The sequence below is a fragment of the Sorex araneus genome, chromosome 2 (genome assembly GCF_027595985.1).
Source record: "Sorex araneus isolate mSorAra2 chromosome 2, mSorAra2.pri, whole genome shotgun sequence".
NCBI lineage: Eukaryota > Metazoa > Chordata > Mammalia > Eulipotyphla > Soricidae > Sorex > Sorex araneus.
In genome coordinates this window covers 26,402,110-26,425,515 of record NC_073303.1, presented here as the reverse complement: position 1 = coordinate 26,425,515, position 23,406 = coordinate 26,402,110, and the positions used below count along the sequence as shown (strand labels likewise).

At 47.5% G+C, this 23,406-nt stretch overlaps 1 protein-coding gene across 1 annotated transcript; it reads left to right on the top strand.

Annotated features, from left to right (window-relative positions):
- Positions 1–2,988: 2,988 nt before the first annotated feature.
- On the top strand, positions 2,989–21,156 carry SNRPC (small nuclear ribonucleoprotein polypeptide C). Its single transcript, XM_004617644.3, has 6 exons — positions 2,989–3,075; positions 3,428–3,470; positions 8,458–8,566; positions 11,492–11,581; positions 15,531–15,635; positions 20,782–21,156. Exons 1-6 carry the CDS (start codon positions 3,068–3,070, stop codon positions 20,904–20,906), a joined length of 480 nt encoding a protein of 159 aa, XP_004617701.1. The 5' UTR covers positions 2,989–3,067; the 3' UTR covers positions 20,907–21,156.
- The last annotated feature ends 2,250 nt before the right edge of the window (positions 21,157–23,406 follow it).

The following is a 23,406-nucleotide window of genomic DNA, read 5'->3' as shown; positions in this document are numbered from 1 at the left end:
CTTGCATGCATCCTACAGGGATTCCACACCCATGTGGTCCCAAGACCTGTCAGGAGTGATCCCCGTGAGAAGAGCAAAAATTAAGTCCTTAACACCGCTGGATGTGACCCTAAAACAAAAACAACAACAAAGATAGTGCAAACTGACTTAGTTCTATATTAGGTTCCTCCTGGGTTGGAGAGTTGCATTCTCTTCTACTTTTCTATGTTTTTTTTTTTTTGGGGGGGTGGAGAGGGTCACGCCCTATGATGCACAGGGGTTATTCCTGGCAGTGCTTGGGGGACCATATGGGATGCTGGGAATTGAAACTGGGTCGGCTGCGTGCAAGGCATTTGCCCTACCCTCTGTGCTATCGCTTCAGTCCCTCTATTTTATTATTATTATTATTATTATTATTATTTGCTTTTTGGGTCACACCCAGCGATGCTCAGGGGTTACTCCTGGCTCTGCATTCAGGAATTACCCCTGGCTGTGTTCAGGGGACCATATAGGATGCTGGGAATCGAACCCGGGTTGGCCACGTGCCCCTCTATGTTTTTAATAAGCATTTTTTCTTTTAAAAAAGTAGAAGTAAAGGCGAGAGATAAGGTACAATGGATAGGACGTTTGCCATAGACAGAGAGAATAAGTGTTAGATTCAGGGTACCCTGTATGGTCCCTTGACAGTAATGATCCCCAGCAGTCAGTAATAAGCCCGTAGTACTACCAAGGGAGGCCCAAACAAGCACCATCACCACCACCACCACCACCACCACCACTACTACCACAAAATGTGCAAGTAGTGCAGCTAGAAAATAAAAAAAGGGCACTTTAAATTTTGAAGTTCTATCTAGCACCTTAATTAATATTAATATTAATAATCTTACGTTCTTCCAAGGTGGTCTTTAGTTTGGCAAATCAAATATATATAGTTAGACCTTGATCAAATTAATAGTTTTTCTTAGAAGAATAAACAACCTTAATGCAATGCAAAGATATTATAGAATTTTTTTTTTCTTTTTGGGTCACACCCGGCGATGCACAGGGGTCACTCTTGGCTCATGCACTCAGGAATCACCCCTGGCGGTGCTCAGGGCACCATATGGGTTGTTGGGGATCAAACTCGGGTCAGCAGCATGCAAGGCAAACGCCCTAACTGTGCTATCGCTCCAGCCCCCAGAATGTTTTTGATTAATATAGAAATTCAGAGTTGGTGGGGAAAGCGTATTATTCTTTCAAAAAGAAAACATATTTAACATGTATAATGACGTTAGACAAAAAGAGTTCCCCTTGGCATATCACCAGGATAGCCTCCTTTCCATTCTTGTCAGGGCTTACTTCACATTTGAGTAGAAAGTTCAGTGTATGCTTCCATGTTTAATAGGGTTTTTCTTTGACCAACTATATTCAGATCAGTGTGAGTTGCAATGAATTTTAATATGGCAAATTCCAAAGGAAAGGGTTGGAGATGGGGATGCTCATAGACAAAAAGATGTCTTCATCCAACGCTGTAGTTTGCACTTATCCCTAACTAAACATCAACCCATTTTCATCTTTACAACTTTCCTAAGATATAGAGAGAAGAAAGGAGATGGCAAATTTTCCTTATTTCTCTTTTTCTCCCCAGTATTTTTCAGCCTCACACATGAGTGAACATAGTCCTGGACCATGCGAGGCCGCACGGCACATCATCATAGACGGAAATAAATATATATGCCTCTGGGAGAGCCCCGCAAGCTACCAAAGTATCCCGCCCACACGCAGAGCCATAAGCCCCAAAATAGAAATAATAACAGGTCTCATTCCCCTGACCCTGAAAGAAGCCTTCAATCATTGGGAAAGAGTAAGAAGAGGCTGCTAAAATCTCAGGGCTGGGATGAATGGAGACGTTACTGGAGCCTGCTCGAGTAAATCAATGAACAAGGGGATGACAGTGATGACAATGATCTAGCACCTTAGCACTTCGGATAAATAAGAGCCCTCCCCCCATCTCCGCCAAAAAGAAGGGGGGGGAGGAGGATATTATCAAAACAACCTGCAGTTGGCATTATTTGAGACAATTACTTCCCAGTTGTAACCCTAAAACGCTTTTTGTTCTATACTAGGCACTTTTTGTCTGTTAAGCAAGTTTTATTGAATGAATAATTAAGTGGGAAATACATGTTCAAGAGAGCTGTGGCTTCTCTAGAGCGGAAAGAGCTAGCAAACATCGAGATAAGCAGAACTATGTGCGCAAGAACAGACTTGGGGCTGGAGTGACAGCACAGCGGGTAGGGCGTTCGCCTTGCACACGGCCGACCCGGGTTCGATTCCCAGCATCCCTTATGGTTCCCTGAGCACTGCCAGGAGTAATTTCTGAGTGCAGAACCAGGAGTGACCCCTGTGCATCGTTGGGTGTGACCCCAAAAGAAAAAAAAAACCCACAGAAAAACCCCACTTGACTTCTTCCCCCTCGCCTTTTTTCTTGGCCACACCCAACAGTGGCTAACTCCCGGCTCTGCACTCAGGAATCACTCCTGGTGGTGCTGGGGGACTACAGGATGCCGAGGATGGCAGCCGGGTCAGCCGCTTGCAAGGCAAACGCCCTCCCCGCTGTACTATCGCATCAGCCCGCTTCTTCCCCTTTCCTTCAATCCACCCTCGCCAGTTTTCCCCAATGTCAATCCCGTCAGCTGGCAAGGATTTGCGTCTGCTTTATCTTTGCCTGGTTTATGCTTTCTCATCATCTAGAAAGGCACAAAACCAGCAACCATTCAGCCTCAGCGGAACGAGACACGAACACGCTCCCGGAAGTCCCGTGACTCGGGATTACATGGGCGGTTGCCCGCCTTCGCGCCTTCCAATAGGAAGAGAGGGAAAAAGCCGGTGCCCGCCTTCGCGCCTTCCAATAGGAAGAGCCGGAAAAGCCCCGCCCCTCGCCTGGCCGCTAACGCGAGCAGAAACATGACGGCGCAGCTGCGTAGGCGAGCGGCTGACCCGGTAGGGTTTCTGTAGTCGCGTTGATGACGCTCTCCTGCGACGGCGGCGCTTGCTTGGCGCGTCACTTCCGGCGAGCGGGACACGAGCGTTCAACGGCCTGCAGAGCATCATGCCTAAGTGAGTCGGATCCTGAGTCGCGGGGCGATTGTTGTTGGTCGCTAGTTGTGACTTTGGGCGGGAGGGGGGTCGCGGCGAGGGTTGTTTCCCTAGGGAGAGCCGCTGGGCCGAGGAGGGGGCTCGGGGTGCCAGGCCGACCCGGAGCTCTAGATTCTTCCTCTCTCGAATTCGAATGCGAGGGTCGCCTCCGCGCGAGCCGCCGACCAGCCGTCCTTGGCTTGTGTCTCCGGGCGTCTCGAGGCCTTGAGCAGGTCTGTGAGCGAGTGTGTTTCAGCTCAGCCCGCTATGGAGGGTCGCCGACCGTCTCTCGACTCAATTGTCATCTTTTTCTCTCCTCTTCGCCCCTTCCCAGGTTTTACTGTGACTACTGTGACACGTACCTCACCCATGACTCTGTAAGTGATGCGCCTTTTGCATTTTCTTTAGACCTTCTATGTCGTCGTTAAGGCCTTTTTTTCTCCTTGTAGGTTTGTGTTGTCCTTTTTTTGTTTGTTTGTTTTTGTTTAGTTTTGGCTCCTCCCCGCCTCCCTCCCCCCATCCCTTATCCCCCTGCTCAGGTGCTCCGGGGACCGTGCATCGGACCGTGCATCGCCGGGATTGAACTGGGGTCTCTCTCATGCAAACGTTGGGCTCCAGCCTTTTGAGTTTTCTCCTTGACCGGAGTTGGACTGCTGGGCTACACCCCCGGGCCCTGTGAGACTAAGCTTTTGTTCAGGACTGTGGGTTTAACTTGTGCATCCAACTTAACAAACCTTGCCGGGAATCAGGTACTTTGTAGGTTAATACTAGGAGCATAGGAAGTGGGGCACGCTCCCATCTTCATTCTTGACAATAGGACTTATAGTTCTCAGGACGCTGGGGTGCAGTTGATTACCAGGGCCACCCTGGGGGTTGCTTGGGGGGTGCTTGAGAGCCTCCAGGGCTGCCCCTTGCTGATACTTGGCCTGTGATGCCAGGGATCTACCAAGCAACGCCATTCAAGGTATGTGCCCTTAACCTTTACACTAGCTCTCTGGCCCTAGTAGAAAATTTTTTGTTGACTGAATATTACCCTGGAAAAATAAGATTCACATTAATGTTACACTCTAATTAGAAACGGACCTTAAAGGATTCGACTGTCTCGTGGTCCCCGAGTTTTCTAAGAGTTTAAATTTCCTTGCAAGTTGACATTGGTCATCCGCAATCAGTGCTGCTTGTTAACTTTGCAGTGACAGACTCACCATGTTTTTTTTTTTTTTTTAGACTAATATTGTTTCTGGTTTCTTGGAAATAAAAAGCAATTTTTACTTGGAGGGGGATGGCTTAGTGAGTTGGGTGCTTTGCATGATAGAAGCCCAAGTTTGGTCCATAGCACCACATTTTCCACTGAGTACTGCTCGGAGTGACTCCCAGCTGAGAGACAGACGTTGCCTCTGGGCACTGCCAGGCATAGGCCAAAAATAAATAAATGTAGCTGGTGGACCTCACATGTTGAAGAATTATCTCTTCCGTTTTACTTGAAATAACACATTTGACGTCTTTCAGAAGTGTGTTGTATATAATTCCTATTTTGAAAAAGGCTTAACTTCAGGAGTTGAAATTTAAGGGGCTGGAGCAAAAGTATAGCAGGTAGGGCACTTGCTTTTCACACTGCTGATGTGGGGTTGATCCCCAACATCCCAGATGGTCTCCCGTGCCCCTGCCAGGAGTGATCCCTAAGTGCAGTGCCAGGAGGTGGGTATTGCCCCCAAACAACAACTAATAATAATAATTGTACTGTTTGATGGGTGTTAGCAGAACTGGCTCCCCTCCTTTTCATGGGTACCTGGCATTCAAGAATACATTGATTCTGATGCAGTGATTCTGATGATTTTCTTGATTTATTCTAAAGTGCCGAAGCTGAGGCCAGAGAGATAGTAGAGGGAGGAAGGCACTTGCCTTGTAAGCAGCCAGCCTGGGTTGGATCCCTGGCACCACATATGATTGCCCAAGCACCACCAGAGTGATTCCTGAGCACTGCCCGGTGTGGCCCCCAAATAAAAACTGATACAGAACACGTTTGACATCAGTGTAAAGGTCAGTACAGTATACAAAGATGGTCTTGATACTGTTTTGAAACGACTTTGATTTTGCACACACCTGTAGAAGGACTTTAGAGATCCTTTGGTGTCTGAGAACACACCTTGAGAACAGCAGCTGTGTACTTGGCTGCCTCTGTAAAAGTGATTAAATCACAGCTATCTTGAATAGTAGCTGCAAGGATCTACAAAGCCAGTGAGTTCTTGTTGTTGTTTCATTGGGAATTCTCTAACACGTGGTCAGATATGTTTCAGTTTTAGTCAATTCATGGGGTATATAGAGTGAATGCTTTTAAAGAAATACGGTCCTGTATTACACTCAGAATATTAGTGTAGGGCCAGAGCATTAGTGCAGTGGAGGGCGTTTGCCTTGCGTGCGTACTGACAACCCGGGTTTGATTCCTATCATCCTACATGGTCCCTTGAGCTTACCAGGAGTGATTCCTGAGCATCTCTGGGTGTGACCCAAAAACCTAAAATAAATTAGTGAAGATTGTCCTGGAGGAGCTTATGCCCAATAATTTGGGTTGGTATTAGCTTGCTTATAGCCCCAAGTCTTGATTTGTTTTTTTCTCTCTTTTTTTTTTTTTTTGTTTTTAGTTTTGTTTTCTGGGCCACACTTGGAGGTTCTCAGGGCTTGCTTCTGCTCTGTGTTCAGGGATCACTCCTAGTGGGGCTTGGGGGAAGCATTTGGAATGCCAGCAGTTGAACCTTTGTCAGCTGCATGCAAGGCAAGTGCCACTGTAATATCTCTCCAGCTCCTCAAACTTTGTTTTTTGTTGTTTTACTTCTTTCCTCCCCATCTCTAGATCAAACTCTCAGTCCTAGTTTCTGAAATTGTAATGGGATTATACTTTTCTATGCCAGTTTGGTATTTGTATTATGTAGCCACTCATCTTGCTGATACCAAAACTCAAGAGAATTGAAAAATAGTTTTACTTCTGTGTTGATATATCAGAAATCCTTGTTAATAATATTGTTATAAAATGATAATCCTGTGAGAATCGAAAATTTTCCTGGTAAGTTGAAGCAGTTGCTTGTGGTCAGTTTTAAAATGTATAAGACATTTGGTGGTAAGAGCCAGTGAGGAGATTGTTAGGGAGCCTCTGAACAAGATTTGGCTTCTAGGCCTTGGTTTGCTGCTTAGCCAGCTCTGTGTTTCGTGACAATTGTTTTTGATTGTGGTCTGCACCCAGGGATTCTCAGGGATCCTACCTGCACTGTGCATAGGGAACCTCTCGGTTTTAGGGATTGAACCTGGGGTTCTTGCATACAAAATGTACTCCAGCCCTCTGAGCTATCTGGCCAGCTCTGAGGCAATAATTAGATGATAACCTTGTAATTTTTTCCATTAGTTTTATTGAATTTATATAACATGTCAACTTAAAAGCACAGTTATAAAGCATACAGTTCAATGACTCGACATATAACTAATATTTAGCATACATCAAGTGAACTATTTCTTCACTCTGAAAATTCCCTTGTATTTCTTTGCAGTCAGCCCCTTTCAGCCCTGGCTCAACTGATCTGTTTTTTAATTATTGAGGATCAGTATTGTGTGTTTGAAACTTCTCATGAGGGCCAGAGTGATAGTACAAGGCCAACCCAGGTTCCAGCCCCCGCATCGCGTATGTCCCCTGAGCCAGGAAGAGCCAGGAGTAACCACTGTGTATGGCCCCAAAACAAACCCAAAAAGCCTGACTTGATATGAATGGAATCTGGGGAGTAACTGCCATATCTGGCGTGCTCAGGGCTACTCCTCACTCCCAGTAGTCACTGGCAGTGCTCAAGGGACCCCATGCGAGGATACCAACTGGGCTTGTCCGCATGCAAGGCAAGTGCTGTGTCCTGTGTAGCTCTCCTGCTTCTGAGTGGGGTCTTTTGTACTAGTCTCGGTGTATTTGAATTCTTGACCCCAGCATGCTGTGGAGATTCATCCATTTTGCATGTATTAGAGATTTTTTTCCTGATGAGTATTCCATTGTACCACACACATGTGACTGTAGTTGGGAGGGAATTTTCAAACAGTGCTCAGGGGAGTCTTACCTATTTTTGACCAATTTGGCTTCCTGGGGATTGAACTAGAGTTGGCCAGCATCAGGGTCAGCTGCATGCAACCTGCATCTTAACTCCCAGACTGCCTCTCCGGCCCATTCATGATTTATAAAAATTGGGCCATCATTTTTAGGGGAGACAGACAGTACTCTCCTGCACATAATGTTGAATTTAACACTTTAATTTTAACATTTTAATTTTAAATTCAATTATTTTGTTGTTGTTGTTGTGTTTTTTTGGGTCACACCCGGCGATGCACAGGGGTTACTCCTGGTTCTACACTCAGGAATTACTCCTGGCGGTGCTCAGGGGACCATATGGGATGCTGGGATTTGAACCCGGGTCGGCCACGTGCAAGGCAAACGCCCTACCCGCTGTGCTATCGCTCCAGCCCCGTATTTTTAATGTAACTTTAATTCAAAAAAAGTTGGGGTAGGGGCAGGAGATATATGAGGCCCTGGTTCAATCTCTGGTACTATGAAAACTAAACAAAACCGAAAGATCAATAAGGCTGTGAAAGAAACAACTATAAGGCCTAGTGGGCCAGAGATGAGGATCTTTAGGTGATTTATATAGAATTTATACTCGATATGCAAAGAACAGAGGTTTCCAAATTTATTTGGCCTGTATTCCCTCTTAAAAAAATTACTCAGCACACCCCTGCGAAACTACCTTGAGGGAACAAACAGAGGTAGCCCCAGATTGCACCCACGTTTACTGTCCCCTCACAAAAGTTTTGAAATTGCCGTGACAGAAAGTTTCTTAGAGTCCCAGGATTATTGATATTTGAATGTCACACAATTCTGCCATTGCATTGTAGAGGGATGACAGACAATACATAAATGAGTCTGTGTTCCACTCTGCCTATTTTCTTTTTCTTTTGTGGGTTTTGGGCCACACCCAGTGATGCTCTGGGACTTCTGGCTCTGCAGTCAAGAGTTACTCTTGGTGGTGCTTGGGGAACCATGGGATGCTGGGGATCAAACCTGGGTTGGCCACATGCACCCTACCCGCTGTACTATTCACTTTGGCTCATTTTCTTTTTTTTAAAATCAAGTTGTTGGCTTATGGGCCATAGTTCGCTGATTTTAGGTAAGAGGCTCGGTAAGTTTTCGCAAGCTGTTGTTGGATACAGTTTACGAATGCTGCTTTAGTGCCCAGTGAAAGCTGCTAAAGGTAGCCAGGCTACCTGTATGAATGTAAGGCTTTAGAAGAATTTCCGATTTTGAATATCTGTTTCTCTGAGTGCTGTGACCGTTTTGTTTTGCAGCCATCTGTGAGAAAGACTCACTGCAGCGGCAGGAAACACAAAGAGAATGTGAAAGACTACTATCAGAAATGGATGGAGGAGCAGGCCCAGAGCCTGATTGACAAGACAAGTACGGTTCAGTCTCTTGTTGGGATGTGTAGAATGGCCCATTCTTCCCCTCCTGTCTCTGTTGTTTTTCACAGGACCAATTCATTCTGATGATAAATAGGGGCATTGTGATATGCTGATGAAAGAAGGGGAAGGTCATTGGTTTCCCAGGGGTATAGGAACACATTAATATTAATTACTGAGGTTAGACCCACCAGGTATTTGGTCAGACAGGGATGTGGGGCAGAGAAGAATCTTAGTTGCCTAAGATTTCTTGACTGATGTGGACTAGATCTGTATTGAATTTAGATTGGCCCTTCTAGTTTCTCAGACTTCTTCCTGTTGTAGTAAAAGTGGGTTTGTAGTTCTTCTTAAAAAAAAATTGAGAGAGGTTTGAGTTATTTTTTCTTTGCTGTCCCGACAAAGATCATTGGTGGGGAAATCACTGAGGTGACAGCTTAGTCTGCAGCCTGGGTATGTCCACATACTCTCCTTAATAAGGGTCGTTGATGCTGTTCACGGCTTGGCTCCCAGGCGCTGACAGAACAGGAACTTGGCGTCTGTGTCAGATCATCATGGTGTTTTCGAAAGGAGGCCTTTCTTAATCTTGCATTGTACTCCCAGCTGGCAAGCAAATGTAAACTTGATTCTGATGTTGATGCAGATGAGGCTAGGGGGGGGGGTGGTGGGTCTCTGTTCCTTCTTGATTCCCAGGTTCTTTAGTATTTTCCAGAATGAAAGTATTGAATAATAAAGATGCTCAGACTCAGAGTTGGAAAGTAGAAGAGAAAAGGAGCTCCCGAAGTGGGGAGGAACTTAGTGTAGGACTAAGTTAAGGTAAGGGGGTTTTGTGGAGGCCTTTTTAAGGGCACCTGGTGTTCCTTATAGGTTGGCAGGTCTTTACAATGTAGAGATGCCAGAAAAACAAAATGATGTCTAGATCTAATTCTGGTCTAAATCTTTCGGGGCATTTTTGCCCCTTTTCTTAGTCTCCATGTCGGCCTAGGCTCCAGGACAGAGTTTTATGGTCCTGGAAATCTCGATGACCCCTGGGCCAGGACTTAGGGAATGAAATGTGTCCGGTCGATGGGGGAAACGGTGGCTTCCTTCTTCACTGGCAAGGGGAAACAAATCTTCCAGGCCTAATTGCCCATTATCTTGGTTTCCCTGTCAGCCTAGACTACGGGACAGAGTTTTATGTTCCTGGGAAGCCCCAGGTAATGCTGCGGCAGAACCTTGGAGGTGGAGTTTGTATCTGGTTGATTGGGGGAGGGGGAGGCTGGCGGGGGCGGGGGGAAAGATGGAACTGTGGCTTTGTCACTGGCAAGGGGAAATAGGTTTCCTCTTTCAAAGTGATTGGTTTGGACCGCACTGAACTGTGTTCAAGGCTTCGTCCTGAGTCAGCTCCAGGATCACCCCTGACAGGGCTGCCAAACCGTGTGCAGTGTTGGGGATGGAACCTGGGTTAGCTGTGTACAAGGCTAACGCTTTACCCCTGTACCATTGTTCTGGCCTGTGACTGTTTTTAGGAAACAAATTATGGCAAAATCGTAAAGTTGACAGGTTAAATGATGCTCTTCTCCCTGCTCAGAATCCTTTGTCTGCTTCCCTTTCTCCGTTCTGCTTTTGTTTGCTCGCTTGTATTTTAATCCAGAATTCTTTTATTTATTCATCAAGTGTGTGTGACTGGTTGTGGAATACTTAATATGCTCATTAATATGGACATTAATTCTCTTGGCAAGAACGCTGCCTCTCTGCTCTGTAACAATGCCGGGTACACTGTGCCTTTCCAGTTTCGCCCAGTATGTTGTGGGATGTTCCTTTTGAACAGAGACCGTTTTTCAGATGTCTCCAGTATCACCTTCCTCTCGACAATGCCTGGGTGAGATGCAAGAGAGAGTGCGCTGTTTCCTGAGAGACTGCGTGCAGGGGTGCCTCACAGCACACAGGCTCCAGCCCTCCAAGCTGTGTCCCCACTCCCCACCCCAACTTACATTGCTTAACAGTCAGATCTGTTGACTTAGAATGACCTATTTCTTGGGGCCAGAGAGAGACAATACAGAAGTTCAGGTGTACCTTGCATGTGGCTGGCAGGTTCCATCCTTGGCTCTCTAAATGCATCTCTGGAGACCCCCATCACTGGCAAGTGTGGTCCTGGAGGACCCCTGGCAACTGGAGCAGCAAGAACATATCCTCAAGCCCTGGTGTGGAACCACCAGCCCAGTTGGGCAAGAATCTTTTTTTTTTTTTTTGGTGGGTTTGGGCCCCACCCCGTGATGCTCAGGGGTTGCTCCTGGCAATACTCAGGGCACCATATAGGATGCTGGAGACAGAACCCGGGTCAGCTGCATGCAAGGCAAGCACCTTACCTGCTCTTTATTGCTCAAGCCCCTGGGTGAGAACCTTTAGGAGGGGCCTTGCTTGAGAACCTTCCCCCCAACCCCAAGATAAATAAAATGACATTTTTGCTAAGAAGCTTACTTCAATCTCTCATAGTTAATTCAGTCTTGGAAATGCATAATACTTTAAAATAAAGTGAGACTCTGAAGTCAGTTTGCAGCTCATACATGGTTGAATTCTTTTTAAAAAATTTCTTTTATTAAGAGGCTGGAGCAATAGCACAGCGGGTAGGGCGTTTGCCTTGCACGTGGCCAACCCGGTATCCCATATGGTCCCCTGAGCACCGCCAAGAGTAATTCCTGAGTGCAGAGCCAGGACTAACCCCTGTGCATTGCCGGGTTTGACCCAAAAAGCAAAAAAAAAAAAAAATTATTGAATTACCATGAGGTACAGTTACAAAGCTTTCATGATTGAGTTTCAGTCATACAGTGATCGAACACCCATGACAGCACCAGTGCGCATTTTTCACCATCATTGTTTCCAGTATCCCTCCTGGCACCCCGGTTGTTGAATTCTTACTGTGTTTTCCCCCTTGCTCTCTCCAAAGCTGCTGCATTTCAACAAGGCAAGATTCCTCCGACTCCGTTCTCTGCCCCTCCTCCTGCGGGGGCGATGATCCCACCTCCGCCCAGTCTCCGTAAGTTGAGAAAGTGTTTTAAGGGGGTAATTGAACAGATTCTCTCTGACTTTGCTAAGTGATCTCACAGTTGACTTTCAAATATTTATTGAATAAATATAGAGAATAAATTCAGTGGTATAATGTTTTAAATATGTTGGGATTATTTCTTTATTTCATTGTTAATAGGGTATTATGTTTGTGGCATTCTAAGTGTGGCTCCAAGATAAATTCACTGGAATTCTGAAATAGCTATGGTGAGATGAACTGATAAATGAAAGGTATTTACTGCTGTAAGCACTTCACTGGAGGATTAAAATTGCTGAAGAGTTTTGTTAAACAACAAAAACCAGAAGGGCCGTAGCGATAGTGCAGCGGATAGGGTGTGTGGGGCAGCATTTGCCTTGCCTATCGCAACCTGGGTTTGATCCCCAGGATGCTGTATGTTATCCTGTGTCCCACCAAGAGTTATCCCTGAGCTCAGAACGAGGAGTAACCTTGCACTACTAGGTGGAGCCCCGAAACAAAAGAACAGCCCCCAAAATTGGATAGCTGGAATTAGTGTAGATCAGAGGCCTCTGCTCATTAGGAGGTTTCTGCTTTCTGCATGGTGGACTGGAAGAGAGAATGACAAGTCCGGGCCGGAGAGATAGTATTGTAGGGGAGGGAGTTGCCCTTGCACATGGCCAAGGGAAAGGTTTGATCCTTGGCATCCCACATGATCTCCCGAGCGCAGCAAGAGTAATTCCTGAGTCCCGAGTCAGGAGTAATCCCTGAGCCAGGTATGATTCAGCAAAGCCCCCACCTCCCCGCCCCGTCCCCCCCAGAATGACAAATTAACGGTTTTTGTTTTGTTTTGGGCCGCACCTGGTGGTGCTCAGGGCTTCCTCCTGGCTCTGCTCAGGATCATTCCTGGCAGGCTTTCGACACCGTGTGAGATGCTCCGTCCAAGGCAAGTGACCTGCCTGCTGTGCTGTTGTTCTGGACGGCCCGATTTTGAACAAGGCTTCTCAGCTGTTTCAATCTTCCAGGCCTCTTCCCACCTTTTGTGGGGGTGTGGGGAGAGGCACACCCAGCGGTGTTTTGGGCTTATTCCTGGCTCTGTGCTCAGGGTTCACTCTTAGCGGTACCTGGGGAACCATGTGGGTTGCTTGGGATTGAGCCCAGGTCAGCCGCAGCCGCATGTAAGGCTGCTGTGCAGTTGCTCATTTTAAGACTTTCTTAGTGAAGTAAATAGTTTTAGAGAGATGTGAGGAGGGAATATGCATACTTGCAGATTGTAATGCAGCCGTAGAGAATATGCTTTCATTATTTTTAATAATAAAATACTGTGTGGCATAAATATAATGTGGTGTGGGGTTTGGGGTTTTTGTTTGTTTTTGGTCACACCTGGCCGGCCAGTGCTCAGGAATTATTCCTGGGACCACATTTGGTACTGAGACTGAACCACATGCAAGGCAAGTACAGCTGTAGTGTCTCCTCCAGGCCCTGTGATTTTTTTGTTTTGTTTTGTTTTTGTTTTTGGGTCACACCCACCTGGCGATGCACAGAAGTTACTCCTGGCTCATGCACTCAAGAGTTACTCCTGGTGGTGCTTGGGGACCATATGGGATGCTGGGAATCAAACCTGCATCGGTGGCATGCAAGGCAAACGCCCTACCCACTATGCTATCGCTCCAGCCCCCCCAGTGATGTATTTTTAACCTCACTGTTTTTTTCCTCTTAGGCACTTAAATTGTTTCATGTTGTTGGTCTTGTGAATGTTATTGTCAGGAATGTGTCTGCATACATATCTGTGTACTTTATTTAAAAGTATATTTCTGAAATTATGTACTTGGGAAGTTCATCAGCTTTTTGTCAGGCACTCTGCAAAAGGTATCATGTACCCTTTTTTAAAAATTAAAATCTCAGGGCTGGAGTGATAGCACAGCGGGTAGGGCGTTTGCCTTGTACACGGCCGACCCGGGTTCGATTCCCAGCATCCCATATGGTCCCCTGAGCATGGCCAGGGGTAATTCCTGAGTGCAGAGCCAGGAGTGACCCCTGAGCATCGCTGGGTGTGACCCAAAAAAGCAAAAATAAAAGAAAATTAAAATCTCATGGGGCTGGGGCTGGAGTGATAGCACAGCGGGTAGGGTGTTTGCCTTGCACGCGGCCAACCCGGGTTCGAATCCCAGCATCCCATATGGTCCCCTGAGCACTGCTAGGGGTAATTCCTGAGTGCAGAGCCAGGAGTAACCCCTGTGCATCACCAGGTGTGACCCAAAAAGCAAAAAAAAAAAATCTCATGGGGCTGGAGCAATAGCACAGCGGGTAGGGCGTTTGCCTTGCACTTGGCCAACCTGGGTTCGATTCCCAGCATCCCATATGGTCCCCAAGCACCACCAGGAGTAACTCCTGAGTGCATGAGCCAGGAGTAATTCTTGAGTGCATTAGCCAAGAGTAACCCCTGAGCATCGCCGGGTGTGACCCTAAAAAAAGAAAAAAAATTTTAAATCTTGGGGACCGGAGAGATAGTATAGAGTAGAGGTAAGGTGTTTGTCTTGCCTATAACAACCTGGATTTGATCCCCTGCACCTCATATGGTCCCCCTAAGTACCAGAGGAATGAACTTTGAATGTAGAGCCAGGAGTATTGAGCATTGCGTCATATATTGCCAGATGAAGCCCCAAAATAAAATCTTTTGAAATTTAAAATAATTTGTTTCCTTTGGGGAGGGGATGGAGCATGGGGGTGGTCCTTTGGCCTCACAGGATGACACTCGGGATTGATGCCCAGTGGTACCAGGGACTCAAACTAGGGTCCATAGAATGTAATGCCGGCTTGTTTCATGACCCCTTCACTATCTCTCTGGTCCTGGGACTTAGGGCCACACTTGACCATCTTTAGGGCTTAATCAAGGTGGTGCTCGGGGTGCCATTTGCAAGGCAATGCCAGGGATCAGCCACCTGCAAGGCGAGCACCTTATCTGCTGTACTAGCTCTCTAGCACTGGCCCTGGGGATTTTTGTTTTGTTTGGGGGCCATACCTGGGGGGCCATACCGTCCAGTTCTCAGGGGTTATTCTTGGCTGTACTCAGGAATCACTCCTGAGATTCTGGGGCCCAAACCCTTGTTGGCCACATGCAAAGCAGTACCTTACCCACTGCACTATCTCTATCTTGGCTCTGGAATTCTGTAACTTGCGGAGCCTGACTTCATTTTCACTTTTGTCTAGCCAGGTTTGTTCATGCTTCAAAGTAATTCATTTCTATGGCGTGCTGATTTTTCTTGATCTACTGTCACCAAAAAAAAAAAAAAAGAAAGAAAAAGTCATAAGTTACTTGTAGAACACGGAGCTTTGCATGCATGGGACCCTGGGTTTATCCCTTGGCACAAGTACAGAGAAATTCAGGTATTAGAGAATTGGGATCAGATTCTGAGGCCTGATTAGTTTCATTCAGGAGAGAGAATGTTTTGCATATAGAAGGTGCCCAGGTTCCATCCCTGTACTGCAGGGTCTCCTGAGTTCCAGCAGGAGTGACCCCTGAGCTGCTCAGGTGTGGCCCAGAAAGCGGGAACAGAGCGGGGTAGGGAGGCGAGGGAGAGAGACAGTGGGAAGAAAGAAAACAGCCAATATATAAGCATCGCTTTAGGCCACAGCTCATGGTGCTCAGGGTTTACTCCTGGCTCTGTGCTCAGGGATCACGTCTGGTAGGGTTTTGGGGACCGTAGGGAGTCCAGGGGCTGAAGCCTGGTTGGTGTGTGCAAGGCAAGTGCCTTACTCTGTGCTACTATCTCTGGCCCTGTAAGCGCTTTTTGTTTGTTTGGTTTTTGGCCACACCTGGTGTTGTCAGGGCTTACTCTGGCTCTGCTCGGGGTCATACGGGGTGCAGGGGATGGAACGGCGGCTGGCTGCTTCAAGGCGAGCACCCTGCTACTGTACTGTCACTCGGGCATGTTTTAACCTTGGGTCTCATTCTTTGTTTCAGCGGGTCCTCCTCGCCCTGGGATGATGCCAGCGCCCCATATGGGGGGCCCTCCCATGATGCCGATGATGGGCCCCCCTCCTCCGGGGATGATGCCGGTGGGACCTGGTAAGTCAGCCTTCTAGGAGGCGGCATCGTGTTTCAGTTCTCCGGATAAGTGGAATTCTTAGGTTTGTGATTATACTTGGTGAACTCTAATGAGAAAGAAAAGTACTTGGGTTTATCTGTGTAAGAGGATGGAGCCAAAGACCCTGCGCTCACCAAAGCAGAAGGCCGCTCTTTCCCCCTCTGTCTCCGCTCTTTCGCTCTTTCCTGCCGCCTCCTGACTTACCGCTACAGTGAAAGGAAGGAGGGTGAGCTTGTTCAGGCGGAGTGGGGGAAAGGGCGGATAATCGGGTTGTCCTGCCAGTTGTTCAGTTTTGAGTTGGAGTGGAGCTGCCCTCTAGTGCTTCTCTAATCTTGTGCTTAGTGAGAACAGATCAGCATATGAAAGAGGTGCCAAAGGTAGGGCTGGAGCAGTAGCATGGCAGGAAGGGCATTTACCATTACTGCTGACTGGGCATTGATCCCCTGCATCCTATTAAGGTCCTTGAACACCTCCCGGAGTGATTCCTGAGTGTAGAGACAGGAGTAAGCCCTGAGCCCCCCTGGGTGTGGCCCCCAAACACACAAAACAAATGTTGCCAAAGATCTGGAGAACCCACGGTGTCTTAGAACACGGGCCTCCAGGCTTGTGGTCACGAGTCAATACAGCCACATGCCCCATGTGTCTCAGCCAACCCTGGCAGTTCTGTGTTCTGGTCCTCGGCGCTGCTAGTGGTTTCCAGTTGTGCCCGAGGCGGGGGTGCAGCCACAGGTAACTGGAAGGCGAGCACCAGCACCAAGATGTTTGATCACCGTGGCCGGGAACAGGGACTGCGGCAAGCACTCCCACCAGGGTGCCCGTGCCTCAGCAGAGTGTCACTCTTTGGGAACCTGTGCGCAAGGGCCTCCACTACAGGGCGCACAGACCTTGCTGAGCACCTCGGCCGGCGTGTGTCACCCTAGCCAGCTACACAGTGGCCATGGGAAGGCAGAGTGCAGGGGAGAGGAAAGAGACCTTCCGGAAGGTGAAAAAACCTTAAACCACCAGCATTTGATTTTAATTTCATTTTGGTTTTTGAGCTAAGCTGGGACTTCTGGCCTAATGCTCGGGGATTGCTCTGTGAAAGGAAAGTGCTCGCCCAGTGACCACAGCCTTGGTCCCAAGCATTTAATGTAAAATAGTTTGCCAGTTTTTCTAGTCCACGGTTGTGGAGGGTTTTTTTGTTTTTCTATTTTTTTAATGAGTCACCGTGAGATACAAAGCTTTCATGATTGAGTTTCAGTCATACAACCAAGCACCCATACCCCCACCAGTGTATATTTTCTCCAGCCCTGTTGTGGGTTTATTTTGAGATTGGTTCTGCTGATTTTTTTTTTTTTTTAAATATCCTCTTGTAGCATACCCAGAACTAACACATCCTTCACCCACTTTAGTTTCATTTTCTCTGAAGTCATCAGAGAGTGCGGCTGTTTAGTTGTAACCCTGCTCTCATTGTCTTGCCTTCTAAATTTGTAAACACTTTTCAGGGTGATTTGCTGAAACTAAGTATCCACATAGTTTTCATAATTGTAATTTTTCCTGGTTTTTGGGCTGCACATGGTGGTACTCAGGGATGACTCCGGGCTCTGTGCTCTGGTCACTCTCTGTTATCAAGCTGAACCTCCCACACGTGCTGCATGAGCTCAGCCCATTGGATTGTCCAGCCCGGTGACTGTGTGTTTTAAACAGTCCTTTTATTGGCTTGTAGATTGATTAGTCAAATTAAGTAAATGAGCAGATACAGCCGTCCTTGGAAGACTGCGACCCACCCAGCAGGCCGGGCTGCGAAGGTGTTGGAGGCGCTTCCTAGGCAGCAGCGTTTGTTCACGTGCGTGCTGTGTACGATCATTTAGGAACATGAGGGTCTAGATTAAAAAAATTCTGGCCTTAGTAGCTGTGAACTCAGCACAAGTAACTTAGGCGGCTCCTTTTGCTTTTCGTTGGGGGGGTGGTGGGAGGGGGGTTGCACAACCAGCAGTGCTCAGGGCTTACTCTTGGCTCTGCACTCAGAAATTGCTCCTGGGGGCCGGAGCGATAGCACAGCGGGTAGGGCGTTTGCCTTGCACGCGGCTGACCCGGGTTCGATCCCCGGCATCCCATATGGTCCCCCAAGCACCGCCAGGAGTAATTCCTGAGTGCAAAGCCAGGAGTAACCCCTGAGCATCGCTGGGTGTGACCCAAAAAGCAAAAAAAAAAAAAAAAAAAAAAAAGAAATTGCTCCTGGTAGGACTTGGGGAAACCATCTCAGGTTCCAGGGGATCAAACCGGGGTCTTTCACATGCAAGGCAGACACCTTACTATCTCTACTATCTCTCTGCACTTCTCTTTCTGTCTTTCTCTGGACTCTACAGTTTTTCCCTTTTTCCTTTCTCCCTTTTTTCTTTTTTTTTCTTTTTAAAAATTTTTTAATTTTTATTTATTTTTTTTTCTATTTTTTTTTCATTTCTCCCTTTCTTTGGTTGTTGTAAAGTTCGTTGTGGGATTCCCAGAGGTTATGATTTTTTGTTTATTGCACCAGGGAATCCAGTGTTCCTGCCATCAGAATCACACTCAGGAACTGACCTTGTGGCTTCTCGCAAAGGCAGCTGCTCTAGTACTGAGCCGCATTCCCGTACCCCTTTTTGTCAGTCTCTCTGCTTTTTTTCAGTATAATATGTTTTTGAAAAATTCATCTGTGGCGCCACGATTGTCCATGCTGTTACTTATAGGGTTTCTTGCTTACAATATTCCTCCGCCTTACCCTCCCCCTCGTCCGCTTCTCTCCACTATTCTTTGCATTCTTAATTCAGGGTCACAAATTTAAATTCACAAAGAGCTTAAGAGTGTGGGACACCAAGAGTGCATCTCTGCCAGTTAATGGCGCAGGCTTCTTGCTCTGGATTCTGGGTATCTTTGGATCATTCTATTTTCATAGATCCCAGTGCTTAGTGGTTGTTGATGGGTAGATGGATGTCCATTCTACTCCTTTATTCTGTTTGTTTAGTTTTATTTTTGGTTTGGGGCCACACCCAGTGGTGCTTAGGGTCACTTTCTGTGGTGCTCTGGGGGGAGCCATATGATGCTGGGAGTTGAACCCGTGCCCCCTATGTGCTCTCTGCCTTTTTTTTTTTTTTGGTTTTTTAGGCCACACCTGACAATACTTAATGTTCCTCCTGGCTCTGCACTCAGGAATTACTCCTGGGATGCCAGGGATCGAATCCCAGTTGTGTGCAAGGCAAACACCTTACCACTGTGCTATCGCTCCAGCCCCACTCACTTTCTTTGTTTTGTTTTGTTTTTGTTTGGGGCCCACACGTGGCAGTGCTCATAGCTTACTCCTGGGTCTACGCTGAGATCATTCCTCTTAGTGCTTAGGGCACCATATGGGATGCTATCCACAAGCCTGGGTCGGCTGTGTGTAAGGCAAATTCCCTACCTGCTATGCTACGGCACATTTTAAAAATAAGATAAACTTGGGGCTGGAGAGATAGTACAGCGGGTAAAGCACTTGCTTCATGTGGCTGACCCAGGTTCAATCCCCGGCTTTCGATATGGTCCCTTAAGCACCGCCTGGTGAGCATCACCAACTGTGGCCCAAGGACCAGGAAGAAGTCAGAAAATAAATAAATAAAACGAGACTGTTTGGTTTATTTATTGTAAAACCAAAACTGTTTGGTTAAAAACAGGTTGACTTTGGTCTGGAGCGATAACACGGGGGGGTAGGGCGTTTACCTTGCATGCGGCCAACCCAGGTTCAATTCCCAGCATCCCATATGGTCCCCCGAGCACTGCCAGGGGTAATTCCTGAGTGCAGAGCCAGGAGTGACCCCTGTGCATCACTGGGTGTGACCCAAATGCAAAAACCAAAAATAAAAACAGGTCGACTTTTATGTCTTTTTGATCAGATTTTAGGTCATCCTTCCTGGGTATGGAGGAAAGATAGGGGCCTGCTCCTAATGCAGTGCTCAGGCACTCCAGGTGGTGTTTGGGGGGACCATGTGGTGACAGGGTTTGAACCTAGGGCTGTTGCATGCAATGCATGCTCTCTCCAGCCTTTGCGCTATCTTCCTGACCCTTTATACGGAGACCCGTAGCATGAGAAATTAGACCTGACAATAAAATGTGCACCCATGAGCCCAGCACGCAGCTGAGGATGCTGAGGACGAGGCTCTGCCTGTGCGTGAGGCTGCCTGTGACCTGGCCCCACCTCGGCTCGCCTGCCTTTCTCTGGCCCCCGATTTGGCTGGTATATTGAGGAGACTCTTTAGAGATGTCGGTTCTTGTTTCTAAAGTGCATTCAGATAGTGGATTGGTTTGAGTACTGGTGGTTATGTGTTAGGTGTTGCCTGTTACTGTTCTTGAATCGGGCACAGTAAGATTACTTCCTCAGCGCTCAGCTTGGACTCCTGCTCCGCACCTTTCCCGCAAGTCTGACAAATGTGCCCTGCTAGATGGCCTTTGGTCCCCGTGTGCATCCGGGAGTGTGGGATCCCGTCCTGACCAGCAAGGGAGGACCCTTTGTGGGACTGAGAAGAGGACACAGTGGATGAACAGCCGCAGACAGACGCAGAAAGCAGCAAGGAGAAAGAGAGAGTTTATTCTACTAGCAGCTACTACTTACACCTTTTCTGCTGGGGGGAAATGGTGTCTGGACCCACATACAAATGCAGATTGACATGTCCTTTTGTTACAGGCATAGGCTATTGAGAAACAAATGGCGACCACAGTGGCAACCTTGCTACAAGCCTCTGTTAGAATCAGAGAGCCAGGCTGTCTGACTAGGAGATAAGAGCCAGGCTTGTAAAGCGGCTCCCTACGCGGGAGGAAGCTTCTGGTTAGGCTGCAGGCAGAACTGAGGAGAGCTGATTGGAGAACACCGCGCTTTGTTGTGACTTTCCATGAGTGAGAAGAAGGTCACTGTAGGGAATCAGCTTCTCTGGATCTAGTGGTGACTCTCTTTCCTGTCACTAGGTCCTGAGGCTTCAGGTGCACCTTTGTGTGAGTGAGTGTCTTAAGTAGTTCACGAACAGGGTTCTTTGCTCTGTCAGGTGCCTTCTTGCATTTTGCAGGGTGGGGCATTTTGATCTTTTATAATTAAGGTGCTGTCAGACTCTTGTACACAAAAATTCTGATTCTTTTCCTCCCCTGCAGCTCCTGGAATGAGGCCGCCGATGGGAGGCCACATGCCCATGATGCCCGGGCCTCCAATGATGAGACCCCCCGCCCGCCCCATGATGGTGCCCACTCGGCCTGGAATGACTCGACCAGACAGATAAGGAGAGCGGGAGCCGATCTCTCTCTCTCTCTTTCTCTCTCTCCACTTCTGTCACTTGTTCTTCTTCACCAGGAGATCGCGGTGCTGTGACTCTGGGTTTTCTCCAGGGGTGTTAGAGGGAGACTTGCCCCCCCTTCCCATCAGAGAGAGGATAGTTCTGGAGGGGGCTAGTAAATGGAACAAAAAAACAGAACTTTTCATTTGTATTGTGAAACATGGAAATAAAGTTGTCGACTCTTAGTTAAAAGAAACATGTCCCCTTCTCCCTTTTGTGTATTTTAAGGGAGATGCTGCATTCCTCTCTGTTTCTCTACTGATTTGTCACACCTGGGCTTACTCCTGGCTCTGCACTCAAGACTTGCTCCTGGCTTTGCTCGGGGAACCGTATGGGATGCCAGGGATCAAACCTGGGTTGGCCGTGTGCAAGGCACGCGCCTGCCTGCTGCCCTACCTCTCTAGCCCCTCTCTTTGATTTTTGAACACATCTTCTGCATGGCATTCTTTTTCTCTATCTATAGAGTGGACCCTTTTTTTTCCTTTTTTGAATCTCCGTGAGAACAGTTATAAAGCTTTCAGTCTCAGTCATACGTTGATCAAACACACAGCCCTTCACCAGTGCACATGTTCCACCACCAAGAACCCCATCCCACCCCCACCCTGCCTGTGTGGCAGATAATTTTCACTTGACTCTCTCTTGACTTTGATTATATTCAATTTTTTGACAGAAGACCCACTATTATTTGGAATTTTCCCCCCAACAATCAGACCTGCCGGAAAGGCATCATTAGAGAATTTGTTTTTTATTGCTGATAATGAAGAGCATATGTTGTCGCAAGGCCGCTGTCACAGAACGTGCGGTTTTGGATTTCTGGTATTTTAGTAACTAAGTCCAGAGGGATTTCTGCCAGAAGCCACTGCGTTCTGAGATTGGTTTGTGTGCCTCTGGGATCGTGGCCGTTCAGGAGCAGAGGAGCCGTTTGTGGGTGGCTGCTCGGTGTCTCGTCTGGGCGGGGAGCAGGAGAGTGGACCGTTTTGTGCGCTCTGGGTCTATTCAGTAAAGTCCTCTTGTATAGGATTTTAATTAACTGGGCTGGAGCCTTACTATACCAGGTAGTGCACTTCTTGCACGTTGCCCACCGGGGTTCTATCCCTCACACCCTATGTGGCCCCCCCGCAGCCCTGACAGGAGTGATCCCTGAGTGCAGAGCCAGGATAAGCCCTGAACACCACAGGGTGTGACACAGAAAACAAAACGACTAATGCATTTAGCAAGTGGAGAGCTATACTGAGGAAGAGACGCTCTAGGGCTGGAGACGCGACTCGTCCAGACTGAGGCATCTGCTTTCTCTTTGGGGCCTTGGGGTGAGTCCCAGCACGGCCTGACTCCTGAGCACTGCCAGGTGTGGCCCCCAAACCAAACAGTAAACTGCATAATTAAATTTTTTTATATATAATAATACCTTATATGTGAACAAAATAATAACTTTTATAATAAAAAGGGGACATTTTTAGTTGTTTTTAGAAAAGTCTTTGTTTTGTGTGTCAGCTAAAAACGGCATGGATTATCTTTACCTCAGCTTCTCCTTTTTTTTTTTTTTTTGCTTTTTGGGTCACACCCAGCGATGCTCAGGGGTTACTCCTGGCTTTGCACTCAGGAATTACTCCTGGCGGTGCTTGGGGGACCATATGGGATGCCGGGGATCGAACCCGGGTCGGCCGCGTGCAAGGCAAACGCCCTACCCGCTGTGCTATCGCTCCGGCCCCCTCAGCTTCTCCTTTTTCTCAGCTTTTACAGGCTTCGAGCAGCAGTCTTCCTAGTAGCAGCCATGAAATGTAGAAAATAGTGTCCTGGACTGTTGCTTAGCGCCAGGCTAGGTCAGTGGGAAAGCACATGCCCAGCCCCGGGCAGGGCCCTGAGTTGGATCCCTGGCACTGCTGGGTGGGGGCCTGGCAGCCCCTCTGCACGACCCTGTGTGGCCCCTGTATAGTCTCCACTCTCTCCCACTTTCTCTTCTTCCTCCCCTCAGAACCTCCAAATAAAATATGTTTTTTTTTAAAAAAAAGAAGAAGACTGCTTTTGGCTCAAAAAAACATCCCTCTGTCATCTGAGATGATTTCACGGTGATGCTCTGGCAGAGGTTCCCTGAGACAGCAGCTTATCGCCTATTATTGTCCGTGGGACAGCTGGAGATGTGCTCGGTCATCAAGCTCACGCTTTCACACATAGGTCTTGGGTTCAATCTCTGCTGCCACCAAACACAACAGAATCAAGGGGAACTTTTTCAAAGGAAGATTCCAGATTTTGATACACGTGGAGTAGAGTAAAAGAAATTCTTACAATTTTTTGAACCATGCCCAGTGATGCGCTGGGGTTACACCTAGTTAGGGGGCACCATGTCAGGACCTCCTGTATGCAAAGCACGTATCAGCCCTTGGTGCCACCTCCCTGCCCCAAATACACTTTCAGGAAGTTTTCTAGGACATTTGAACTACTAGTGGGT

Coding starts and splice junctions, on each gene's coding strand:
- SNRPC (XM_004617644.3), top strand. Junction 3,471..8,457: donor CGTACCTCACCCATGACTCT/GTAAGTGATGCG, acceptor TTTGTTTTGCAG/CCATCTGTGAGAAAGACTCA. Junction 11,582..15,530: donor CCCACCTCCGCCCAGTCTCC/GTAAGTTGAGAA, acceptor TCTTTGTTTCAG/CGGGTCCTCCTCGCCCTGGG.